The following is a 23,875-nucleotide window of genomic DNA, read 5'->3' as shown; positions in this document are numbered from 1 at the left end:
TTCGATGACTATAACTGTTGAGTAGATTGAAATTACGTGGTGTATAATGTACCAAATTGAAACTCATTTAGAAATTTTTATTAAGTATAGAATTTACCTGTAACTGATAGATTTTCAGTTCTAAACGTCATCACTTTAAGACACTTATCGGACATTTAAAGATATATTTCATCAATTCTATTTTTTTTATCATTTTTGTTTAGATTTAGTTTTTATTTTCTTTCAAATGTTGATTAGAATTATATTTCAGACCCTTTAGTTTTATGAAGTATCAAATAATATTATAAATATTTATCTCTCAAACTTTTTTTCATTTGATGAATTTCACTCAATCAAGTAATAAAGGATTGAGTATTTACTTTTAAAATATACTCCATCCGTCCTGTTTAAAATTGATATATTCCACTTTTGCAATATTTCATTTTAAAAGTCTATATAATATTTTTTTGTGTCAATTTATATTAAATTTTTATTTCTATCTCTTTAATAATTTTAAATATGTATAAAATGCAATTCAATTTACGATACATTTAGTTTATTATTATATGAGATTTTACTAAATAGAGTATAATTTAAAGGAATAATTAAAGAACCAATTAATTTTACTAGGGGTGCAATTATCCCAACTTTATTTCCGTACCAATTAAACACAAAAGGTACGAGAAAAAAATGGAGCCAACAAAACCAATCCAATCCAATTCTATCTAATCTAATCTACCTAAATAAAGTTGGTACTACAGCTCGCTAATGCAAGCACTGTCAAAAGGTGCCATATCACCAACTTTTTATTTCTTTTTTCTTCATATTCATAAGAGAAGAGTGAAACAAAAATAAGTTAGTATAATTAATCTACCAAGAAATGGGGAGTGACGCTTACGAAGATCCAATTTCTACTCAACCTTCCATAGGGTTTCCTTTAGGATTAGCTCTTCTTTTAATCTTCTTATGCTTCATGAGTGGCTTGTTCTTTAGCTGCCTCCATTGGAACCGGATCCGATCAGTTCTCGGAACTTCAACTCCTTTCGGTCAAGACGATGATCAAGATGATATCGAGCATGCGTCCCGTAAATCTTCGCCGATTTATCAGGTATGTACCTGTGTTTATACGTATATATACTTATCTCTCTGCCTCTTCGTACAAATTTTGAATTTTTATTGATATTAACTTTTCTTTTATTCATCGTATATTTTAACTAATTAAATCACGTGTCAAATGGATTTAGCTATTTTTTTTATCCGTGCATAGAAAGATTATATAAATTAGGTATTAATTCGAGTATTAATTTTCATTATGGATAATTATTTCAAATATCAATGGTGAATTAAACAGTGTTGCTCATGAAATATAGAGAGCAAATTTTTATTTTATAATTTTATGGATCAGGATTTAAAGAAAAATCAAGGGAAGAGCTCGTTGACAGTATTGATGCCAGGAGATGAAATGCCAAAGTTTATCGCAGTATCTTGTCCACGTCAGCCTCCTATGGTTAAGAATATCTTAGTGCAAGTGTAGAAGCTACTACTTAATTAACTTTTTTTTTTCACTGTTTCATATTTCAGTGGTTAATTATTTATTGTATATGATGCAGATTGATCAATCATATAGCATATATTTTTGTTGATTTGTTTTTCAATTTTTTTAATTTCTTTTAATATTTCACCGGCCCGGTGGGACGAGAGAGGGAAATTAAACTATTCACAAATGTTAGTCTGATCTCTTTCGTGATCCATTAATTTTGAACTGAATTTGAATACTATTTTCTTCAAAACTTGACGTTTTCTAAACTCGTAAAGAATTCAAAGTTTCTTAAATGGATATAAAATTTTTAATTTGAAAAAATTGAAATAAACCCGCGTAAACTCATTTTGAGTCTGGATAATTAAAAAAATGTCATTTCAAAGTTAAATCAGAATTAAATTGATCGTAAATCCGTCAAGTACTATTTGACTCGATTCATTGGAACCCATCCAAACCGGGCCAGCTAAGATGTCTAAATAATCATCTTTCTTTGTCATGAAAATGAAAAAATAGCCTTAAATTATTTATTGAACGAATATAGGTCCCTGAAAAAGGATCCTTGTCACCCGCTTTATTAATTTCTATGGCCGCTTTATAGTTAGTGTACTTTTTTTTTTTTTGCTGAGTATAGTTTTCATGTACTTGATCAGCTACGGATAAAACTAGCACTCATTTCGTTTTGGACGAAATGCAGCTTTATCAACATAAAAAATTAAAAAAATCTACATTTAAGACAAGATTCAAAATGCAATTCAATTGCTTGATTGAATCGTTGGATGAGAAAAAACATAGTGTATGAGACTAACCACTTAAATAAGTGCTTCCTTTCATATTAATATTTGGCAAAAATACTGAAAACTCCCCCATCTTTAAACCTTTTTTCAATTCCACCACCACCTAGGAGAATTCTCAATTGCACCCTATTTAGGGTTTTCAGTTTTCATCTGTACCTCAAAATAAAAAAAATAATTTTATGATAAAATTATTAAACCAACTAAATAGAGGGATTGTATCATTATTGTTTCCATTTGAAAAAAAAAACAAATAAATTAGTATATGAAGGATTAATTTAAACTTTTTTCTAAATAAAAAGAGGTCATTTTAGTCAATTGGGGTACAAACGAAAACTGAAAACCCTAAATAGGGTGTAATTGAAAATTCTCCTACGTGGGGGTGCAATTGAAAACAAAGTCAAAGGTGGGGGGTTTTTAAGTATTTTTGCCTTGATATTTTCTCCTCTGGGTACATATTATTTATCGATTTATAATATACTAAAATGGAAATTTATTATTTTTTGGCAAATTTATCTCATATTAATTTATTAACAAAATAAAATAATGTAAACAAATAATCAATTTTAAAAATAGTGTTAATTAGATAAAAATCAATATGTATTTAGATATAGTTATATATTTTTAATTTCATATATCAAAGATTAAAGCGATATTTAAGAAAATAAATTATGTGAAATGTATCACAAAGAAAAATTGCTTCACTCCTATCCCAAATGGGAATTATTCAAACAATTGATCATTATCATGTAGGGAATTACCTTGTAATTCTTTGCACTTGGATGCTAGCATAAAATATCACCAATCCATATCTAATCCATTATGTTGGTTTTTTTTTTTAATTCATCCATTATGTTGGTTAAATTCGCGCCTTAACTAGCTTTATACTTTTTTTTTAGAAGAACTAGCTTTATACTTAATTATCTCATTATCTCACTTTTTGTTAAAAAAAATACTTTTATTTATTGATTATTTAATATCTTTTAAAAGATAATAAAATTAAAAATATATGTATATTAAAAATGTAAAAATATGTATTTTTGAAGTATTTGACATAATAAAAAAGTAAATAAAATAATATTTAAATTATTAAATTGTCTTTGAAAATATAGTATTTGATTTAAAGGAAAGATGGGCTTGGGTTGTGTCACTTCAGGTTTGAAAGGAGACAGTGGAATATCTGCGCGTGTAGGATCCATTTCAATTCGTTGGCAGACAAAGCAAGGCCCATTCTTATCGTTATCCCTCCTTAAGTCTCCAATAATAATAATAAGAGTAGTGCTATATAACCCAACTATTTTAACCCACCTTCTTGTACCACCTGACGTGGCAATAAACGAGTGGATCAATTTAATGAGGGAAATCAATGTATACACTTTTGAATAGGAATTGAGCAAATAAAAACATGCCACGTAAGGCGGTACAATAAGGTGGGTTAAATTAGGTGGGTTAAATATCATTTTCCTAATAATAAGGGTTAATTATTATTGTTTTTATGAGATTTGGTGTGAAATAATATTTTCTTATAAATTTTAAAAATGGAGTATTTTCTCTTGTGTTTTATATATCAGCTAACTAAACCCCCTTATGAAAGGGGTATTAGTTCAAAAAACGCAAATATCAAAAGATAAAACAATTAATTTTGTAAAACTCATGGAAGGAATAGTATTTCAAACCAAACCTCATGGGATTAATAATAATTAACTGAAATAATAGTTGAACAAACGATTAAGCCCACCTCCAACCCTCTCAACTTGGCACGAAATATCAAATAGGCCCAAAATTATCACAAAGGGTCAAAAAAATCCAATAATTGCGAAGATGACTCAAAAATATCCAAAGAAAGTAGAAATACCACCCTCCTAAACTATTCAAAAACCGGATCAAATTAACCCTCCATTCACCAAAATCCGCTCTATTCCAACTATTGACCGCACTCACCAGAAACTACCGATAATTTATTTTTATTTTTAAAATCCGGAGTGCTCCTCCTCTTCCGAAGAGCAAATCTGCTCCTCAGGTGAGGAGAAACCACCCCCTAAACTGTGTAAAAACCGGATCAAATTATCCGTCCATTTTCATTCCGACTACGGACTGTCGTACACTCATCAATAACCGCCGAGCAAATCTGCTCCTCAACAAGGAGTTGATCCTCCAAAATCTTTCAAAAAAAATTAAAAAAATTTAGATGCTAATTTGTGATTTTTTAAAAATAGTAAGGACTATTTTAGAGTTTTTATCAGGAGAGTACGTTTCATACGTGGTATGAGAGTGGGCGAGGGTGTTTAAGGGGTGCGTTTGATCCGGTTTGCCATAAGTGTGAGTTTTTTTGATCTGGTTTCATGACCTTGACGTATTTGATATTTCGTATCAAATTCGGGAGTTTTTTGATCCTTTATTTAATAATAATTACATAGAATTCATTTTCTTATTATTTTATAACTGAACAGTATTAATGTTTTTTTGGCGTAATCATAATAAAATGCTAAACGTACGAGCGATGGGTCAGTTATAGACAAACGTTTAAAAATCGGCACAAATAGCCATTTTTAACTATTTCTGATTCTTTTATAATCATAGCGAGAGGTCAGGTATTTTGTTTGAGTTTTATTTCAATAATATATGTGTCGAGTATTGAAATATGCAAAAAAAATTGGTATTTACTCTGTCTTCAAAATTAAATTCTTGATGATTTAAGTTTTTTTTTTTTGACAAATTATATTATGATTAAAAATGAAGCAAGAAATTAATATTTTTAGATGCAAAAGGTATTCGAGTTCGTCTCCATTACTGTTACGCGGAAAATATTTGTTCCGCTAATTTTTCATGTTATTTTGTTTATTTTAATAAATCAGGTGTTCAATTTTCATTTATTTTCAATTTTATTTCATGTAATTAAACTTTAGTTAGATAAGTAAAAGAAAAAAACAACAAAAAAACTCATTTTATCCTAACCGAATTCCTGACTAATGTTATGGTTAAAAACGGAGCGGTGATCCGTAGAGTGTAGAAAAGTAGTTGTGTTAAGGTGATGGCGTAGGAATGAGGTGGGAAGATGAAGATATAGAGCTGCATTTGTTGAGGCAAGGCGTGCTAAGGTGATGGATGGCATGGCAGATCAGTCATAAAATCTCTCTTTTTTCCTTCTTTTCATTCGTATTAACAAAATCAACGCGCATGTACGCGAATCATCATCAGATTCATATCAGCTCTTCTCTTGACAAGATTTTAGTATATGTATTGGTGATCAAATTAAAATGAAGATAATTTCAAATATACTCTTCATAAATTTCTTATTTGTATTTATCATGGAGTTATATTGTCAAACATTAAACTTATTTCTGCATCTATTTTACAAAAATAAATTTAATGGTTAATTAACGGGTAATTTTCACCAACTATTCCTAAACTTTCGTTTTTCTCTTTCAACTGTCCCTAAACTTTAATTCGTAACCATCTCCGAACTTTAATTTCATACTCCAAAAGTCTCTAACGTCATTTTTATAGTAATTCCGTCCAATATGCTAACCTGGAAACATGACTATACGTCTTTATTTTTTTATTTCGGAAGCGTCATCTCACTATTTTTAATTTGTACCACCTAGGCGCCTAGTCACGTTTTCAGGTCAACATATTGGACAGAGTTACCATAAAAATGATGTTAGAGACCTTTGAAATATGAAAATAAAGTTCAGGGGCTGTTGGGGTAAGAATTAAAGTTCAGGGACGGTTGAAGGAGAGAGACGAAAGTTCAGGGACAGTTGGTAAAAATTACCCGTTAATTAACCTTTTTGAATAGTTTGATTTTTCTTATCGTATTAAAATTGAAGACTTAAAATACAAAAATTTAACTGACTAAGTGTACATTTATTTCAAAAGTTAGATATAAAAATATTTTTTTATCCCATTTTAGAAGTCTTATATTTCATTTTGCGATGTCTTATTTTAAATATTTTAGACGTTTTTTTTAAATTAATTTTTTCATCTTCTTTGAATCATCTTGCAATAAATTATACGGAAAAGTTTACTATCATATCAATAAGAGTAAAACTAAAAAATATAGCAATAACTATTTGTTTGCACCAAAATTAAAAATATGGCTTAAAGGCCATAAAGCCCCTATTCTTTTCAAAAGATAAAAGAGGTATTATTAATGATTGGCTTAAATTAATTTTTAGAGGTTGACCAATTTTGATTTCAGAGGGTGATTTCTAAAAATTGACTGTTTGACTAGGAAGTTAATTTCTAGAGGTTGACTAGACTTTAGAAGTTGATTCCTAAAGGTTGATTTCTAAAGGTTGATTCCTAAAGGTTGATTTCTAAAGGTTGATTCCTAAAGGTTGATTTCTAAAGGTTGATTTCTAAAGGTTGGTTCCTAAAGGTTGATTTCTAAAGGTTGGTTCCTAAAGGTTGATTTCTAGAGGTTGACTAATGCTGACAGAAGTTAATTTCTAGAGGTTGGTTTCTAAAGGTTGATTTCTAGAAGTTGACTACTCCAGAAGCTAATTCAAAAAGTCCAAGCCCAGTTGCAGAAGATTAAGCCCAAATTTGAGATGGCCATTAAATATTAATTTAAATGGCCCATAAGCCCAAGAAAGTCCATTCCAGAAGAAAAGAAGTTAAAAAGCACGTGCAGCAGAAGTAAAGACACGATTGGCAGTTCCTGAAGGTGGGGAAGAACGTGTGCAGTTGGTTCATGAAGCAGCAGTTTTCAAATGATGAAGCTATAAATAAGAGAAGAGCAGCCAATTTGCAGCCCCCGATCAAATCCAACAAAAACCAGCCCAAAGGCAAAAACACTCAACACTTAGCATTCTCAGTTTTCTTCAATCAGTAAAGAACTTTACGATTGAACTTTTGCAATTTCTACTCAAACACTTGTATTTTCATTTCATTCAATTAGTAAACACATTTACAATTGGATTCTTTGTTTTAGCATTACTTGATTGGAGTACTTGTTATAAGGTTAACCAAACCCCAATCGCTCGTTTAAGAAGTTAAGTTACATTTTGGAATCCGCTTCCTGGCACGCCCGCATTTCACACGCTTGTTGTTACAAACGCAAAACGCCAGTAACAATTTTTGGCACGCCCAGTGGGACACTAAGAGTTATGGCTAGAACTCGAAGTGAAAAAGGAAAAGATGTTATTGTATCCCAGGATACAGTGGATGATCCTACTACTACAAATGTAGGACATGGAGACTATGTGGCTCACATGGTCAAAAGCATTGAAAAAGAAAATTTGCCTCTAGGAGAGGCGAGTGATGATGTGCCTCCTGGCTTTGGAGAGCAACAGACACCAACTCGGCGAAATTCTGAGCCAAGATTGGTAGAGGCTTTAGACATGCTGTCAAAAGCCATGTTAGACATGAAACAGACTCAGGCTAGCTTTAACCAAGCACAAGCCGAGTTGACCAAGAAACATGAGGTAATGGATAAGAAGCAGTTCGAAATGGAACGCTATTTGGCAGAATTGATAGTTGCTGTCAAAGTGTCATCTCATGGTGGTGATGTACCAGAGGCTGTTAACACGGCCAAACAAGATCCTAAGGGACACGGGGGGCAGCCATCTGGAGGAATCCAGGAGATTGGGAGCACTAGTCATGTGCCAATCTTAAACCCGCCCTCTGAAGAAAGGTACGTTCCTCCTCACAAAAGAGATGAACCTGTGTATTTTAATTCTTTTAAAACTAATAATCAAACTGGCCGGAATTCCAGGCCGTTTAATGCAGGTGCTAATTGTCCGACTTCGGACGACCTAGAGGTTAATCAAAATTTTCCTCAACCTCTGGGCACGGGGGGCAATTACATGCCCCAAGAGAGAAATCAGCCTCAGGTGCCACCCCAACCTTTGGGAAGGCAACTAGACATGGAGGCTGTAAGAGAAGCAATTCAGGAGTTGTATGGTCCAAGTCTAAGGCAGATTGACCGACCGCAATTTCACAAGCCTTATCCAGATGTCATTGACAGGGAGAATCCTTACCCTAGAGGCTATAAAATTCCTAACTTCTCTTTATTCTCTGGAGAGGATGGCCACTCCACCATTGAGCATGTGGCGAAATTCACAATTCAATGTGGGGTCTTGGCCAACCTAGATAACATTGCAAATTTCAAGCTGAGATTATTTCCAAATTCTTTAACAGGTACTGCCTTTACTTGGTATGCTACTTTGCCCAGGAACTCAGTGCTCACATGGCAGGAGATGGAGAGGCTTTTCCATACTCAATTTTACCGTGCAGAGCCAGAGGTTTGCATAGCAGAATTGTCAAGAGTTTCTCAAAGGTCGGGAGAGGATGCCGACATGTATATACACCGCTTCAAAAGAATGAGGAGCAGGTGTAAAATTGTTCTACCAGAAACTGAGTATGTAAAAATGGCTCAGAGGGGCTTGGACATTGAGCTCCGAAAAAAGTTCCAGGGGATGGAATTCAGGGACTTCTATGAGTTAGCTGCTAAAGTCTCTGAATATGAAGAACTCCTAAGAGAAGAAAGCCACAAGAAGAAGGTGGCAATGGGCACTTACTATCAGGAGGTGGGAGCATATGAAACCGCGGTAGCCGACCTCACGGCCACCGGTTCATGTACCTGCCCTATGTTGATCAAAAAAGCACCTGATGGGTGGAAGAAACAGAATTCCAATGCCCAACCTCTGTATACTTTTGAGGTTTCAAAAACAGAAGAAATTTTTGATTTTCTGTTGAAAGAGAAGTTCATTACTTTGCCTCCGGATCATAAAATGCCTTCAAAAGATGAGTTGAAAGGCAGAGAATATTGCAAGTTCCACAACTCCTGGAACCACTCAACCAATTCATGTTGGGGGTTCAAAAATATTATACAGGATAGGATTGCCAAGGGAGTTTTAAAATTCCCAGAAAAAAAGGAGGCACTGGTAATAGATGAAGATCCTTTTCCGGCTGTGGCGTCTGTGAATGCCAGTGATCTCTCGGAACTTGACTTGAGGTTGTTATTAGATATAAAAAGAAAGCTCAGAATCAGGGAGCAAAATGACCAAAGAGTCAGGGGAGAGCAATTCGAACGGGAAAGGAGAGCAGAGGTAAAGCGGGATTACAGAGGAGAAAGAAGGCAGGTATCTAGAAACTCTAATAATTTTGTTTCTACTAACCGCCCTCTTTTGAAAAAACAAAACAGGGCCTCTTACTATCAAAGGAGGCCAGAAAGGCATGTCTTCCCGGAGAGGCGATCCTTCGTGTGGAAGAGGGAGGAACAGCCAAAAGCTCCTTTGGCACCTAGGGAGGAAAAGCCAAAAGCTCCTTTGGCACTTAAAGAAAAACAGTCAGAGGTTCCTTCTACCTTTGAAAACCGAAGAAAAGAACAAAGATTCGTGGTACCACCATTGGTCTCACCTAGTCCAAGGTGGCATACCAATTATCACAAGAAGTTTCCGCCTCCACTAACAAGAACTCAAAAGAGGAGGCGCCAGAGGTTGAGGGCTGCTGCAAGAAACGAGTGGCAGTCCAGGCACTTGGAAGATCCTAGAAAAGTTGTAGAGGAAAAGGGGTCAAAGAAGATCTTAATTGAGAAAGAGCAATCTGGAAGCCAAAAATCTTCAAAGGCAGTGGAAGTGAAAAATAAAACTTCCCACGTGCCTTCGAAGAAGGAAATTTCGGATATGGAGTTGGAAGCTTTTCTTGAAGGAGAATTTGCAGGAGATGGCATGAACTTAGATGATCTCCTAGAAGACGACATGGAGTTGGATGATCTCGTGGATGAGGAAATCCTAAAGGAGGGCATGAGACTAAACGACCTCTTGAAAGAGGATACTGATGATACTCCACCCGTTAAGGAAAGCGGCAAATTTCAGAGGAGGTCTCTGGAGAATGGCGACTCAGAATCAGACACAGAAGGTGATAAGAAGAGATCCATCAGAGTGGGTGAAATTGAGATTCCCCTCACTTGTAATGCTTTCTCCTTGATTCTTCCAAGTGATTTCAAAGGTCCTGACAACTCTGAGGAAGTAGAAGAAATTCAGAGAGAGGAGGTATCCAAACCTCCAAAAGATGAGTGTCGCAGCCAGGTCACCATACAAGAAGCTGCAGATGGTGGACCAAAGAGGGTGATTTTTGACAAACCTGCAGAGGCAATGACCAAACATATTAAGCCTTTGTACATAAAGGCTCACTTCAATGGCAGACCAACCTCCAGAGTCTTGATTGATAATGGTTCTGCCGTGAATATTATGCCATTCAACATGCTACAACCTCTAGGAAAAACTACAGAAGATCTCATCTCTACAGAGGTTAGTGTGTCTGCCTTTACTGGAGAGCTCACAAAAACTATTGGTGTTCTCCCAGTAGAGGTAACTGTAGGGAGCAAAACTTCCCTATCGGCGTTCTTTGTTGTAAATTCATCAGCCAGCTACCAAGCTCTTTTGGGACGAGATTGGATTCATGCCAATTGGTGCGTTCCTTCATCCTTACACCAATTTCTGCTCTTTTGGAAGGGAAATGAGGTGGAGGTGGTATGGGCAGACACAAAGCCATTTACCACTGCCACCAACATGGTAGAAGCCCGTTATTATGACTCATGTGTTGGCCCCATCCAATTTACTAGGAAAAGTAAAAAAGGGCAGAAGAAAGAGAAATCCGACAAACCTCTGAATGTGCATGAAGAGGTCAAAAGAAAAGCAACTGAGATACTTGGATCAACGGCTATTATTCCATACAACAAGCCGTGTTCCTCCATCACCATTGAAGAAATTAATGATTAAGCTCACCTCTAGTGAGTTTGCAGCAGCTGCATCTGCTATCTTAAAAGAACGTATGCAGTACATTATGGAAGGAATTATGGAGGAAAACAACTTGGCAGAGGTTCTAGATGCTGAAGTGGTTTATGAAGAAGAAGAAGTTTCTGAAGATCATGAGATTGGCTTGGAGGAGCTAGAACAAGCACCTCCTTGGATAGATGATGAAGCCATCCATGTTAGAGAGGAGTTAGAAGAAGTGAATCTTGGAACCTCTGAGGAACCTCAGGTAACTTTTGTTAGTAAAAACCTAGAGGTTGGTTTAAAAACAAAATTAATTGTACTCTTGCAGGAATACAAAGATTGCTTTGCATGGCAATATTCTGATATGCCGGGGTTAAGCAGGACATTGGTAGAACATCGGCTTCCTATTAAGCCCGAGTTTCAGCCATACCGCCAACCTCCAAGAAGAGTGTCAAAAGAAGTTGAATTAAAGGTAAAAGAGGAAATTGAAAAATTGTGTAAAGCAGGCTTTATTAGGCCTGCTAAATATAGTAATTGGTTAGCAAATGTTGTTCCAGTGGTTAAAAAGAATGGAAAACTTAGAATATGCATAGACTTTAGGGACTTAAATGAAGCAACTCCTAAAGATATTTATGCCATGCCAATTGCTGACACTCTTATTGATGCTACAGCTAATCATTCTCTTTTGTCTTTTATGGATTGTTTTGCTGGATATAACCAGATTATGGTGGCTAAAGAAGACATCTCCAAAACGGCATTTAGATGTCCAGGATCTATTGGGACATTTGAATGGGTGGTCATGCCGTTTGGTTTACGTAATGCTGGTGCAACATATCAGAGGGCTATGAATGCCATCTTCCACGACCTCTTAGGTAAAACTATGGAGGTTTATATTGATGATGTTGTTGTAAAATCAAAACTAATGAAAGATCATTTGAAAAATCTAGAGGAAGCATTTAGGAGGATGAGAGTTCACTGTTTAAAACTCAATCCTCTGAAATGCGCCTTTGGTGTAAAAGCTGGAAATTTTTTGGGGTTTTTGGTCCATGAAAGAGGCATTGAAGTGGACCAAAACAAAACCAAAGCTATTCGAGAAGCTAAACCGCCTAGAAATAAAACAGAACTTCAGAGGTTTCTTGGGCAGGTTAATTACTTAAGGAGATTTATATCTAATCTTGCAGGAAAAACAAAAGTGTTCTCAGAACTGTTGAAATTAAAAAAGGAGGATGTCTTCAGATGGGAAACCATCCATCAAGAGGCTTTTGATGAAATTAAAGATTATCTAATGAAGCCTCCTGTATTGATGCCTCCCAAAAAGGGTATACCTCTGAGGTTGTACATTTCAGCAGCCGAAGGTTCAATTGGGTGTCTGCTAGCCCAGAGCAACCAAGATGGACATGAACAGGCTATTTATTACTTGAGCCGTTCGATGACATCTACAGAGGTTAGATACACTCCTATCATGAAATTGTGTCTGGCTTTGTTTTTTGCCTGCACTAAGTTAAGACACTATCTGCTTAGTAATAGAGTCTATGTGGTGTCTCAAACCGACTTGATGAAATATATGCTAAACAAACCTGTTTTATCAGGAAATATTGGAAAGTGGTTATTAAGTTTGGCAGACTTTCATTTGATTTATCATCCCCAGAAGTCGGTCAAAGGTCAGGCTCTAGCAGATTTCCTAGCCGACCATCCATGTATAAACCTAGGAGATGAAAGTAAATTTGACTTACCGGTTTTTATGAATGAACATAGACCTTGGATGCTTAAATTTGATGGGTCTAGTACAGATAGGTCTGCGGGTGCTGGAATCATAATAGTATCACCTTCTGGAGCTAAGACCTCCTTGTCTTTTAATCTTGACTTTGAATGTACAAATAATCAATCTGAGTATGAGGCTTTGATTATTGGATTAGAAATCCTCCTAGATCTAGGTGCTAAAAAGGTCAAAATAATTGGTGATTCTCAATTGGTTATTAGACAAGTGTCTGGCGAATATAAATGTATGAGTTACTCTTTAACTTCTTATTATGCTATTGCTATACAGTTAATAGAGAGTTTTGAAGAGGTTGAATTAGTACATGTTCCTAGAGAGGAAAATTGGGAGGCCGATGAATTATCACAGCTAGCATCTGGCCTACGTCTGTCGGAGGAGTTAACTCACCGACTAGTAATGGTACAAAGAAAAACTCACCCTTCAATTTTTAAAAGAGGAGTACAACTAGATATTTTCAATATTGATGATAACTTAGTACAGGATTGGAGGAGAGACATTAAAAAGTACCTGGAGAATCCTAGCAAGAAGATGATGTATAAAGTAAGAGTGAGAGCTGTTAACTACGTGCTCATAGAAGATGTTTTATACAGAAGAGGATTCGACAACCTATTGCTAAGATGCCTTGGAACTACAGAGGCACTAGAGGTCATGAAACAAACTCATGAAGGAGTTTGTGGAGCACATCAATCCGGAGTGAAAATGAGATGGCTGATCCGAAGACATGGTTACTTCTGGCCATCTATCCTAAAAGATTGCATGACTTTTGCAAAGGGTTGTCAATCGTGCCAAAGGTATGGAAACATACAAAGACTTCCAGCTGCTGAGTTGAAGTCTGTCATCAAACCATGGCCATTCAGAGGTTGGGCCATAGATTTGATAGGTAAAATATATCCTCCATCTTCTAAAAATCACAGTTTCATAATTGTAGCTACTGATTACTTTACCAAATGGGTAGTCGCTAAGCCATTGGTAAAGACAGAGCAAAAAGATGTTATTAAATTTATTAAAGAGGAAATTATTCATCAATTTGGAATTCCACAATCAGTAACTACTGACCAGGGCACAATGTTCACTGGTAAGGAGATGCAAGAATTTGCCACTGATTATGGAATAAAATTATTGACCTCTACACCTTATTATGCTCAGGCCAATGGCCAAGCTGAATCTTCTAATAAAATTATCATCAACATAGTTCAAAAAATGTTGGAAGAAAATCCAAAGGATTGGCATCGGATTTTATCAGAAGCACTCTGGGCATATCGCACCTCTAGGCGAAATGCTACAGGAGTAAGTCCATTTATGCTAACCTATGGTCATGATGCAGTGTTACCCATGGAGGTGGTGGTGAGGTCATTGAGAGTAGCTAAGCAGAATCATTTGACTCCAGAAGATTACAATGAAACCATGATGATGGAGTTAGAAAATCTAGAAGAAGGGAGACTTCAGGCTTTAAACAACATGATAATACAGAAGAAGAAAGTCTCCAGAAGCTACAACAAGAAAGTTAGACCTAAGACATTTCAAGAAGATGAGCTAGTATGGAAGTTGATCTTACCCCCTGGTACTAAAGATAGAGAATATGGGAAATGGTCTACTAATTGGGAAGGGCCATTCTTAGTCCACAAGGTGATGAAGGGGAATGCGTACTGGCTATCAAGTCTAGAGGGTGAGCCTCATAGAAAATTTATTAATGGAAAGTACTTGAAGAAATACACTCCCACCATCTGGGAGAAATACAACTTAGAAATGACTTAATGGCTTTTAGCCATACATGTACTGCAGATTATGTAACTTGTTTTAGCAATATCAGTACATGAGTCGTAACATTGTGGCTTTTTAGCCGAGTGTATTATCAGATTTTTAGTAGTTTGGCTATTTTGGCTAAACCTGTACTTTTTCATTAACTTATGGATTTTGGCACAAGATGTAATGTAATGGCTTTTAGCCATTTTTGATAATTAAAATTCTAAAATTTGGCTACTTTAGCTAAATTGGTGAGGCTATAATTAGTCGACTATAGAAAATTAATTCCAGAAGTTGGTTCTAGAAGTCGACTCCTAAAAGTTGATTCCTAGAAGTTCTAGAAGCTGACTTCTAAAAGTGGACTCCTAAAAATTAATTCCAGAAGTTTGTCCTAGGAGTTGATTTCTAAAAATTGATTCCTAGAAGTTCAAGTTGACTGGTCAGTTGATCCTCTAAAAGTTGATGTCAAGAGTTGACTGTCAAAGGTGGAAAGTCAAACTCCTACTATGTTTATAAGTCTCTATTCTGCTAAGACTTCTTAAACTTTGGCTAACTAAGCTAAAGGGATAAAAAGAAAATTCAACAACATTCAACAGCAAACAAAAACGGCCCTGTAATGCAATGCATGGCTGTAAGTGACATATGTGATTTGTTCGTGAAACAAGTCCTGGTATGGACATCACATCACTACACAAGTATATGGCAAAAGCCATCTTCATACCAGGAACATAAACACATAGTGAAAATGCAATGCATGGCTGTACCTGTAAGTGAATCTTGGTGTGGAACACAACAAGCAAACAAATGGCTGGAGAGCCATCTTCACACCAAGACATTTGAAGTTTAGAAAGTACCTGAATGGCGTCTCTGTAATGCAATGCATGAACAAGTGAATATGTGCAAGTGTACGTGTCACAACAAGCAAGTAATGGCCAAAAGGCCGTGTGAGAAAAATATCGTCTGAGATAAATAGAAGGAACATAATCCAACAACTTTTGAAGGTACTAAATTATTACAACCATCAACTACTTGACTAGTTCGATATACAAATACTGCTAAATAGTATCAAAGTTGGTGGAGGAGTCCTGAGCAGTATGTGACAAGTGAGATGGAGGAAAATTTGAAAAGAGATGCTACACCTCAGCTTATCTCATTATTATCGGCAAACGGACTTCACTTTCACAAACTCTGGATAAACGGCCTATAAATTCATGACATGATGTTTCTCTTGGATGGCGACGTGCAAATGTTGAAATTTGAAAAAGACAGGATCTCTATAATCAACAATGCCATTTACTTCATTCTTTTCTCTCCCATTGGCAAACCCTTCCAAAAGAGGATAAATTGGAATAGTCACAGCTGGCGTGACTAACTCAGAACCTGTAAGTATAAACTCTACTTATAAGCAATATGCACACTTATTCAAAATTGGCGAAAATAAGCAGAGTAATTGGTTTTTTTTTTTATGAATTTCAAAACAAGCGAATCTAAACTAATTACTTGGCCAATTTGGTTTTTTAAATGGTTCAAAGGAAATTAGAGTGAACAGGGTATATGCAGATGACAAAATTAGGCCAAAATGCCATATGGCCTTAAATTTTGTTTAACTTAACTATTTAGAGATCTTGTGACTTCTAAAGGCTAAAAGCAATTTAACTAATTCATAGCCTGAGGAAGTTGCAAGATTTCTAATACTGCAATGGTATCCTAAAAACCATTAAAAACAATACCTGCATATGAAAATCCATTCCAAACAAACAACACTATGCCAAATCCATACCAACCAATCCACAAAAAACAAGCAATTATAATGAAACTAAATTTTGCTTACTTGTACTTGTCAAAAGGTTGGATGTGGATCACATGGCAAAGGCATTAAAAGCTGGCTTCTGAGCCGCAAAGTCAGAGAAATTGGTGCTTGTAGTTGCCAATGTAGGAGATTCTGCAAGATTTAAATACAAACATATTCAACAATTCAAAATCAACAACAAAACAATATCAAAAATTCTGAAATTTAATCTTTATATGTTGATTGGATTACATTTTCTTGCAAAGGATTAGTTGCTATAGTGGGTCTCAAAGGCGGAGTAGCTATTGACCCGTCTAAAAAGTAAAAGACCGACGGCTTCAGAGATGAAGAAGCCGTGGTAGAGTCTGAAATTGACGCTAAAATTCTTAGCAGTTAAACTCAATTGTTGACATTGATACAGATTTTGAATAATTAAATTTAAATGTTGACATTGACTCCAATTTTAGGCAATTAATTTCATAATCTTGCCTGATAAACCAAATCAAAGATCACATTACGGCAACTAAAATGTAAGAATGTAAATTGAAGAGTTATACCTGCCGTGATGGTGATCGGACTTGTTAAGGTCACCGTCGGGTTGCAGCTAGAGCTTGGCGGGCAAAGCCGCGAGGGAGATGGCGAGCTGCTGGGCGTGACCGGTTGAGAGTTGCTGATGACCGTTGGAGCTGGTGACTATCGTTGCTAGGACGCCGCCGCTGCTGCTAAGACGCGAGACGCCACTGCTGCTGGCAAGGAAAACGCCGTCATGCCTGGAGCTGCTGGGTACGGTGACGGCGTGCAGCTGGGAGGACTGCCGTTTCTGAGAAGACTGCCGTTGGAGCTGGGTGAGAAGAGCTGGACGGCGAGGAGCGGTCAGCTGGAGTAGCCGGCGACGAGCAGCAGGTTGGAGAGAAGAGCTGCCGAGCGGTGGATCAGCTGCTGTAGTGCGTGCCGTTGGTGCCACCGCTTCCCTGTTGGTGGCCGGCGGGTGAACCTCCTTTTTCCCAATTATTAATTTAATTGATTTGGGCAAAATTTGGGTTGAGAGAATATAAGATAAATACATTAATTTAAATTTTTGGGATTTTAGATTTGTGCTAAGAGTTTGTGGTTTAGAGGAGGAAGAAGATTAAAGCACTTGGGCTTTTTAGAGGCCTTGAATTTAAAAAAAAAAAAAAAATATTAAGCCATATGAATTTTGCATATTCTTTGGAGTTCTTAGAAAAATTTGAATTTTTGAAAATCTAACGGCTAAAACACATGCCGCGAATTTTCAGAATCTCTAATTTTAGACTCTCTATGATGGAATATAATTAATTTTGGCTAAAAGAATATATATAAATGGCTTTATTCTTAAAAAGCCAATTATACAGGGGGCATTGTTTGCACCAAAATTAAAAATATGGCTTAAAGGCCATAAAGCCCCTATTCTTTTCAAAAGATAAAAGAGGTATTATTAATGATTGGCTTAAATTAATTTTTAGAGGTTGACCAATTTTGATTTCAGAGGGTGATTTCTAAAAATTGACTGTTTGACTAGGAAGTTAATTTCTAGAGGTTGACTAGACTTTAGAAGTTGATTCCTAAAGGTTGATTTCTAAAGGTTGATTCCTAAAGGTTGATTTCTAAAGGTTGATTCCTAAAGGTTGATTTCTAAAGGTTGATTTCTAAAGGTTGGTTCCTAAAGGTTGATTTCTAAAGGTTGGTTCCTAAAGGTTGATTTCTAGAGGTTGACTAATGCTGACAGAAGTTAATTTCTAGAGGTTGGTTTCTAAAGGTTGATTTCTAGAAGTTGACTACTCCAGAAGCTAATTCAAAAAGTCCAAGCCCAGTTGCAGAAGATTAAGCCCAAATTTGAGATGGCCATTAAATATTAATTTAAATGGCCCATAAGCCCAAGAAAGTCCATTCCAGAAGAAAAGAAGTTAAAAAGCACGTGCAGCAGAAGTAAAGACACGATTGGCAGTTCCTGAAGGTGGGGAAGAACGTGTGCAGTTGGTTCATGAAGCAGCAGTTTTCAAATGATGAAGCTATAAATAAGAGAAGAGCAGCCAATTTGCAGCCCCCGATCAAATCCAACAAAAACCAGCCCAAAGGCAAAAACACTCAACACTTAGCATTCTCAGTTTTCTTCAATCAGTAAAGAACTTTACGATTGAACTTTTGCAATTTCTACTCAAACACTTGTATTTTCATTTCATTCAATTAGTAAACACATTTACAATTGGATTCTTTGTTTTAGCATTACTTGATTGGAGTACTTGTTATAAGGTTAACCAAACCCCAATCGCTCGTTTAAGAAGTTAAGTTACATTTTGGAATCCGCTTCCTGGCACGCCCGCATTTCACACGCTTGTTGTTACAAACGCAAAACGCCAGTAACACTATTACTTTTAAATTTTTATATAAAATAAAATGAGACTTTTAAAATGGAATAAAAAAAATATTAGGTTTACAAAATCTCAAGAAATTATTAATCGGTTTTTTAAAATTTATTTCTCTAGATAAATTTAAAATTAAAAATAGAAGACGTATTGTTATTAGACCTAATAACTAAAAAATTACACCATCTTTTTAACTTTTTCCGTTTATAGTTTCACCTTTTAAATTTTTTAATTTTAGTCAAATTTTTAATGTTTACTTTCAATTGTAGCCATTTGTTTAAATTAGAATGAGAAAGAGTTTAAATAAATCTCTTATATTGCTTTATTTTAAAATTTGTTATGATAAAAATGTAAAGTAATATAAATAAAATTTTTAAAATTTTTTCCGCTCTAATTTGGACAAATGGATATAATTAAAAAAAAATTAAAAAATGAGTCCAAATTGAAATTCTTAAAAGGTGAATTCATAAAAAAAATTGAAAAGATAGGGTAATTTTTGAGTGATCAAGTCTTGCTATTATTATTACAAAACCCAGGCGCTAGAAGGAAAAGAACATGAAGTACGAAAAGGCTTTGCGAAACAGAATTCTGAAGCGTGACGTAACAAACGAGTAAGGAGCGCGTGGGAAAGCAAAATAATGAGAGAAGGAAGTTAAATGTCGTATTCTGTGGCCGGCAATGCAAATAAAAAGCCGCTTTCTTGTCCCCCAATTTATCATTTCTCCGCTTCAATCTGTTTTTGGTTGTCCCCTCTCTGCCCTCATCTCTTCCATTAAATGCCCCTCTCCCTCTCTTCCAACTAATATGTCTTCCCTTCCCATACTCTTTTCTTATTTCATTTCTACCCCTACATTTTTCACTTTTTATACTTCTTGATGTAAAAAAATGGTCATTTTTATTTCATTAATAATGATTCTTTTTTTTATATTAATAAATTTGTTAAATAGAAATTAGTGATGCGTTTGACTATCTCATATTCACAACACAAATAAAAAGATTTATAAAAAATTATTTTATCACGTTTAATATTCTTTTAATATATACATAAATAAAAATATGCAATAAAATGGAACGAAATGAGAACATACCAAAAATATGTTCCTTTTGTTTTAAATTATAGATACAAATACTAATTTATTTCTATTATTTAATAAATATTTTATAAATATAATTGTAGATCCATTTATTAACAATGAATAAATTTTAATAACAATAATTAAAATATATTTTAAAAATTTAAATGAACAAATAATTATGAAAAATAATGTTCAAATAGAGAGAGACTAATTATCAAATTCTAATTGGTTATGAATAAAATATCTATTGAAACTGTATTTGTATTAAAAAATGATAATAATTGTTTTTACCTCAACATGGAAAAAATTTAAAAAATACTCCATGTTTTTTCTAGATTTATGTTTTTTCTCTTGGTTTTAAAATAATTATGATTTTATTCCGTTATTATGTAGGTATCATACCGTTATTATCTAGTTGCCATAATTTCTCTGTAATTTTTTTGGCTTAATACATAGTTTGACCCCTATATTTGTACTCGTTTATCCATCTAACCCCTAAATTTAACGTCTACATATCAAACTTCTGAATTTTTTAAATAATCCAATTTGACCCCTGAACTTGATAAATATGTAAATATTGAACCCCTTCGTGTCCACCTGTCATTTGAAACATTCTAGAATAAATTGTGTGCGAAGGGGTTCAATGTTTACGTATTCATCAAGTTCAGGGGTCAACTCGAATTATTTAACAAGTTCAAAGGTTCGATAGATGAGATGTTAAGTTTAGGGGTTAGATGGATAAAAAGGTACAAATTCAGAGGTCAAACTATGTATTCAGCCAAATTTTTTTCATGTATGTATTGTATTATCATACTATTATCATAACCTTATCATTTTATTATCATAAAACATTATCATATTATTATCATAAAATTATCTATCTATTATCATAACTTATCATACTATTATCATTAATTTATCATAATATTATCATAACTTTATCATATTATTATTGTAATCGTATAATGTTATAATATTGATATGATAATATTATGATACTGAGATGATAATGCAATGACCGATGCGATAATCAAGCATGTTTCCATAAAAAAATAGTTTTTCTTGCAGTGTTATGATATCGATATAATAATACAGTGATACTCATATGATAATCAAACGTTGTTTTTTGCAGAAAATCATTTTTTTCATCATAATATTATTTTTATGCAATTATTTAGATCTGAAATTGAATAAATTCAAGAGTAATTTATTTAGATCTAAAAGTTAAAATAAATTGTAATAATCACCACGAGTTAAGGAAAGAACGGCGAAGCGATGGTGGAGCGTTGAAGGAACGATAAAGAAGAAGAGAATAAAAATGGCAAAAAAAAGGAAAGAAAAAACAAAGAAGAAATGAAGAAGATAAAGAGATAGAGGGAAGAGAAAAAAAGTGGCAGTTGATTGAGAATAAAAAAATTAGCATATTACTATGACACCCCTCACATTTGATATAATTCACATTTTTTACACTTTATAATTTTAAAACTTTCTTTGCACTTTTACATTCCATATTTTAAACTTAAAGTACGAACCTAATTTCTTATTTTCCTTATACCTCTTCCATTTTTCTTTAATCTATTGTCATCTACAACCTCCACTGCCACCAGCTATCTTCTTTATCTTCTTTTTTACCATTAGAGCTCGATAAATAAAAAAATTGATGGAGGAAAATAAAAATTAGTAGCATCAACAACAATGGTCGACCAATAGCGAGTCCCTTCGGTCGCATCAGTCATGATCAATGAGCAGCAACTTTGGCATCCCACTTACATTCTGCACGACAACTAACAACAACCACATCTCGTCCTCGCCAATTCTTTGTTCATAATTTGACTCGAAAACAATTTTATTTTTTGCTGTGTTTTGATGTGGAGAATGATGGCGGCGGTGCATGTTCAAGGAGGTAGACATTAGTGCTTTGTAGGCTAATTTTGGTTAATTAGTTTTTAGGGTTAATTTTTGGGGTAATAGACATTTAGAGTACTCAAACTATTGTTATACTTCATTTTGGTGACCGAATTTTAATTTTTTTTATTTTGGTTACTAAAGTTTAAAATTATTTCAACGAAGATTTTTAGTCAAAAAAATATGACATGACAGCCAATTCTGTGACCAAATTGAAAAAAAAAAGTTTGATAGCCGAATTGAAAACAAATAAATAAAGTTTGATAAGTAAATTGAAAATAAACTAAAATTTAGTAACCAAAATGAAAAAAATCAAGTTCAATCACTAAAATGAAATAGTACAAAAATAGTTTGGGTATCCCAAATATCTATTATCCATTAATTTTGGCCAGTTAAAAATAGTTAAGATTAATTGATGTTCTAATTATTATATTAGTTAGAATTTATTTAGAATTATGATTAGGGTTAATTATAATTAATTAGGGTTAAATAGATTAAATTAAATATTCCACTCTTTTTTATGTCAGAGGGGTATTTTTGACCGATTTAACAAATTTATAAGTTCTTTGATTCAGTTTGACGAACTTGAACCATTTTGATATTTTATGCTAAATTAAGGGGGTAAATTGATCCGTTGTTCATTTATGTGCTATATTATGTAGTGCAACAAATGGGACTCACTTCATTGGAGGCCTATTAGCATGTGACAGAAGATGGTGGTCCGAGTTTTGGATCCTCATGTGAGTGTTTAGAAAGGGTATTTGTGACAATAAATTTGTAATATGGAAGTAATGTAGTGGAGTGGGGTTGTTGAGTTTGTTATATTTAGGCTTAATTCTTTAAAAAACTCCCATCTTATATTTTTTCTCTGTTGACTTTATAAAAACATCATTTGTATCTAATTTTGGATTTTTACGTTTCATCTCTACTCAAAAGCATTAAATTGTACTCTTTTCATTTGGAAAAGAATTTAAAACATACTTTTTTCTATTTTAAAAAATACAAATAAATCCTTAAACTTAAAAAATAATCAAATACATTCAAATAATTAATTAATTTTTTTAATTTTATAAAATAAAAAAAATTATTTTTAATTTTTTTGTCGGAAATATTTTTTAAAAAAATTAAAAAAAATTAATAAAAAAAATTCGGAAATACTTTTGAAAAAAATTATTATTATTTTCAATTGTTTGAAGAAGATGATATTATTGTACTATTAATAACATTAATATCTAATTAGTATATAAGTTAAAAATGAAGGATTGTTTTAAACTCTTTTTCAAATAAAAAGAGTACAATTTAATACTTTTGGGTAGAGATGAAACATAAAAACTCAAAATTGGGTACAAATGATGTTTTTATAAGGTCAGGGTATAAACGAAAAAAAATATAAGGTAGAATTTTTTTTTAAGAAATTAAGTCTTATATTTAAGATAAATGAGGAGCTGTTTTTTTTTGCCTCTAATTATCACATGAACTACTTTTCTTTTCAATCAAATTACTACTAATATTAGATTTCTCACTGTTAAATTCACACTTTAATTTTTCATATTTAAAAATTAAACAATATGACTCTTACTTTTGTTTTCATAACAGTTTAGTCCCTCCGTCCATTTTTGGTGTTAGTCAACGAAGTTAAAGGATTTAGGACTAAATTTATTTTCAAATATGAAGAACAAAATCGTTGGCAAAAACAAAAATGAGAGACCAAATTGTTGAGAAAAACAAAAGTGGGGGACCATATAGTTGACTAACATAAAAAATGTACGGAAGGACTAAATCGTTGATAAAAATAAAAGTGAGGAGCCATATTATTTAATTTTCAAATAAAAAAGACTAAACTGTAAATTATATTAAATGTGAAGGGTGTTATAATAGTTTGCTATGTCTTTTCTTTTTTTACTTAAACACTGCCATATACATATTTAATTTGAAAAAAGCAATAGTCGATATTCCCAAATGAACACCGAAATGTCTTCCATGTGAACTTTTTATTGTAATAGCTATGTATTTTTGGAAATTACTAAAATTTAATCATGGTATTAGTATCAATTAATCCGAGTAAATCGCAAATGTTATCTTACATCGCAAAACAAAGCCATTTGTATTTTTTGTTTTGATCAATTAGCTATTTGTTTTAGAATAGTTAATAGCTATATTTAATA

General features: G+C 33.8%; 2 protein-coding genes across 2 annotated transcripts; both read left to right on the top strand.

The window, feature by feature from the left end:
- The first annotated feature begins 739 nt into the window (after positions 1 to 739).
- LOC126664852 (uncharacterized protein At5g65660-like) lies at positions 740 to 1,622 on the top strand. The gene is made up of 2 exons (XM_050357434.2): positions 740 to 1,087; positions 1,385 to 1,622. Exons 1-2 carry the CDS (start codon positions 860 to 862, stop codon positions 1,511 to 1,513), a joined length of 357 nt encoding a protein of 118 aa, XP_050213391.1. The 5' UTR covers positions 740 to 859; the 3' UTR covers positions 1,514 to 1,622.
- An 11,395-nt stretch (positions 1,623 to 13,017) lies between these two features.
- On the top strand, positions 13,018 to 14,916 carry LOC130014998 (uncharacterized). The gene is made up of 2 exons (XM_056104270.1): positions 13,018 to 13,693; positions 14,138 to 14,916. Exons 1-2 carry the CDS (start codon positions 13,042 to 13,044, stop codon positions 14,566 to 14,568), a joined length of 1,083 nt encoding a protein of 360 aa, XP_055960245.1. The 5' UTR covers positions 13,018 to 13,041; the 3' UTR covers positions 14,569 to 14,916.
- The last annotated feature ends 8,959 nt before the right edge of the window (positions 14,917 to 23,875 follow it).

Source organism: Mercurialis annua, linkage group LG1-X (assembly GCF_937616625.2).
Source record: "Mercurialis annua linkage group LG1-X, ddMerAnnu1.2, whole genome shotgun sequence".
Classification (NCBI taxonomy): Eukaryota; Viridiplantae; Streptophyta; class Magnoliopsida; order Malpighiales; family Euphorbiaceae; genus Mercurialis; species Mercurialis annua.
This window is presented reverse-complemented; position numbering and strand designations above follow the sequence as displayed.

Bases quoted from the DNA above. Each gene is read 5' to 3' on its own strand.
- LOC130014998 (XM_056104270.1), top strand. From the start codon at position 13,042: ATGAGTTACTCTTTAACTTCTTATTATGCTATTGCTATACAGTTAATA. The intron at 13,694-14,137 runs GTAAAATATATC...GTCATGATGCAG, and splicing joins TTGGGCCATAGATTTGATAG to TGTTACCCATGGAGGTGGTG.
- LOC126664852 (XM_050357434.2), top strand. From the start codon at position 860: ATGGGGAGTGACGCTTACGAAGATCCAATTTCTACTCAACCTTCCATA. The intron at 1,088-1,384 runs GTATGTACCTGT...TTTATGGATCAG, and splicing joins AATCTTCGCCGATTTATCAG to GATTTAAAGAAAAATCAAGG.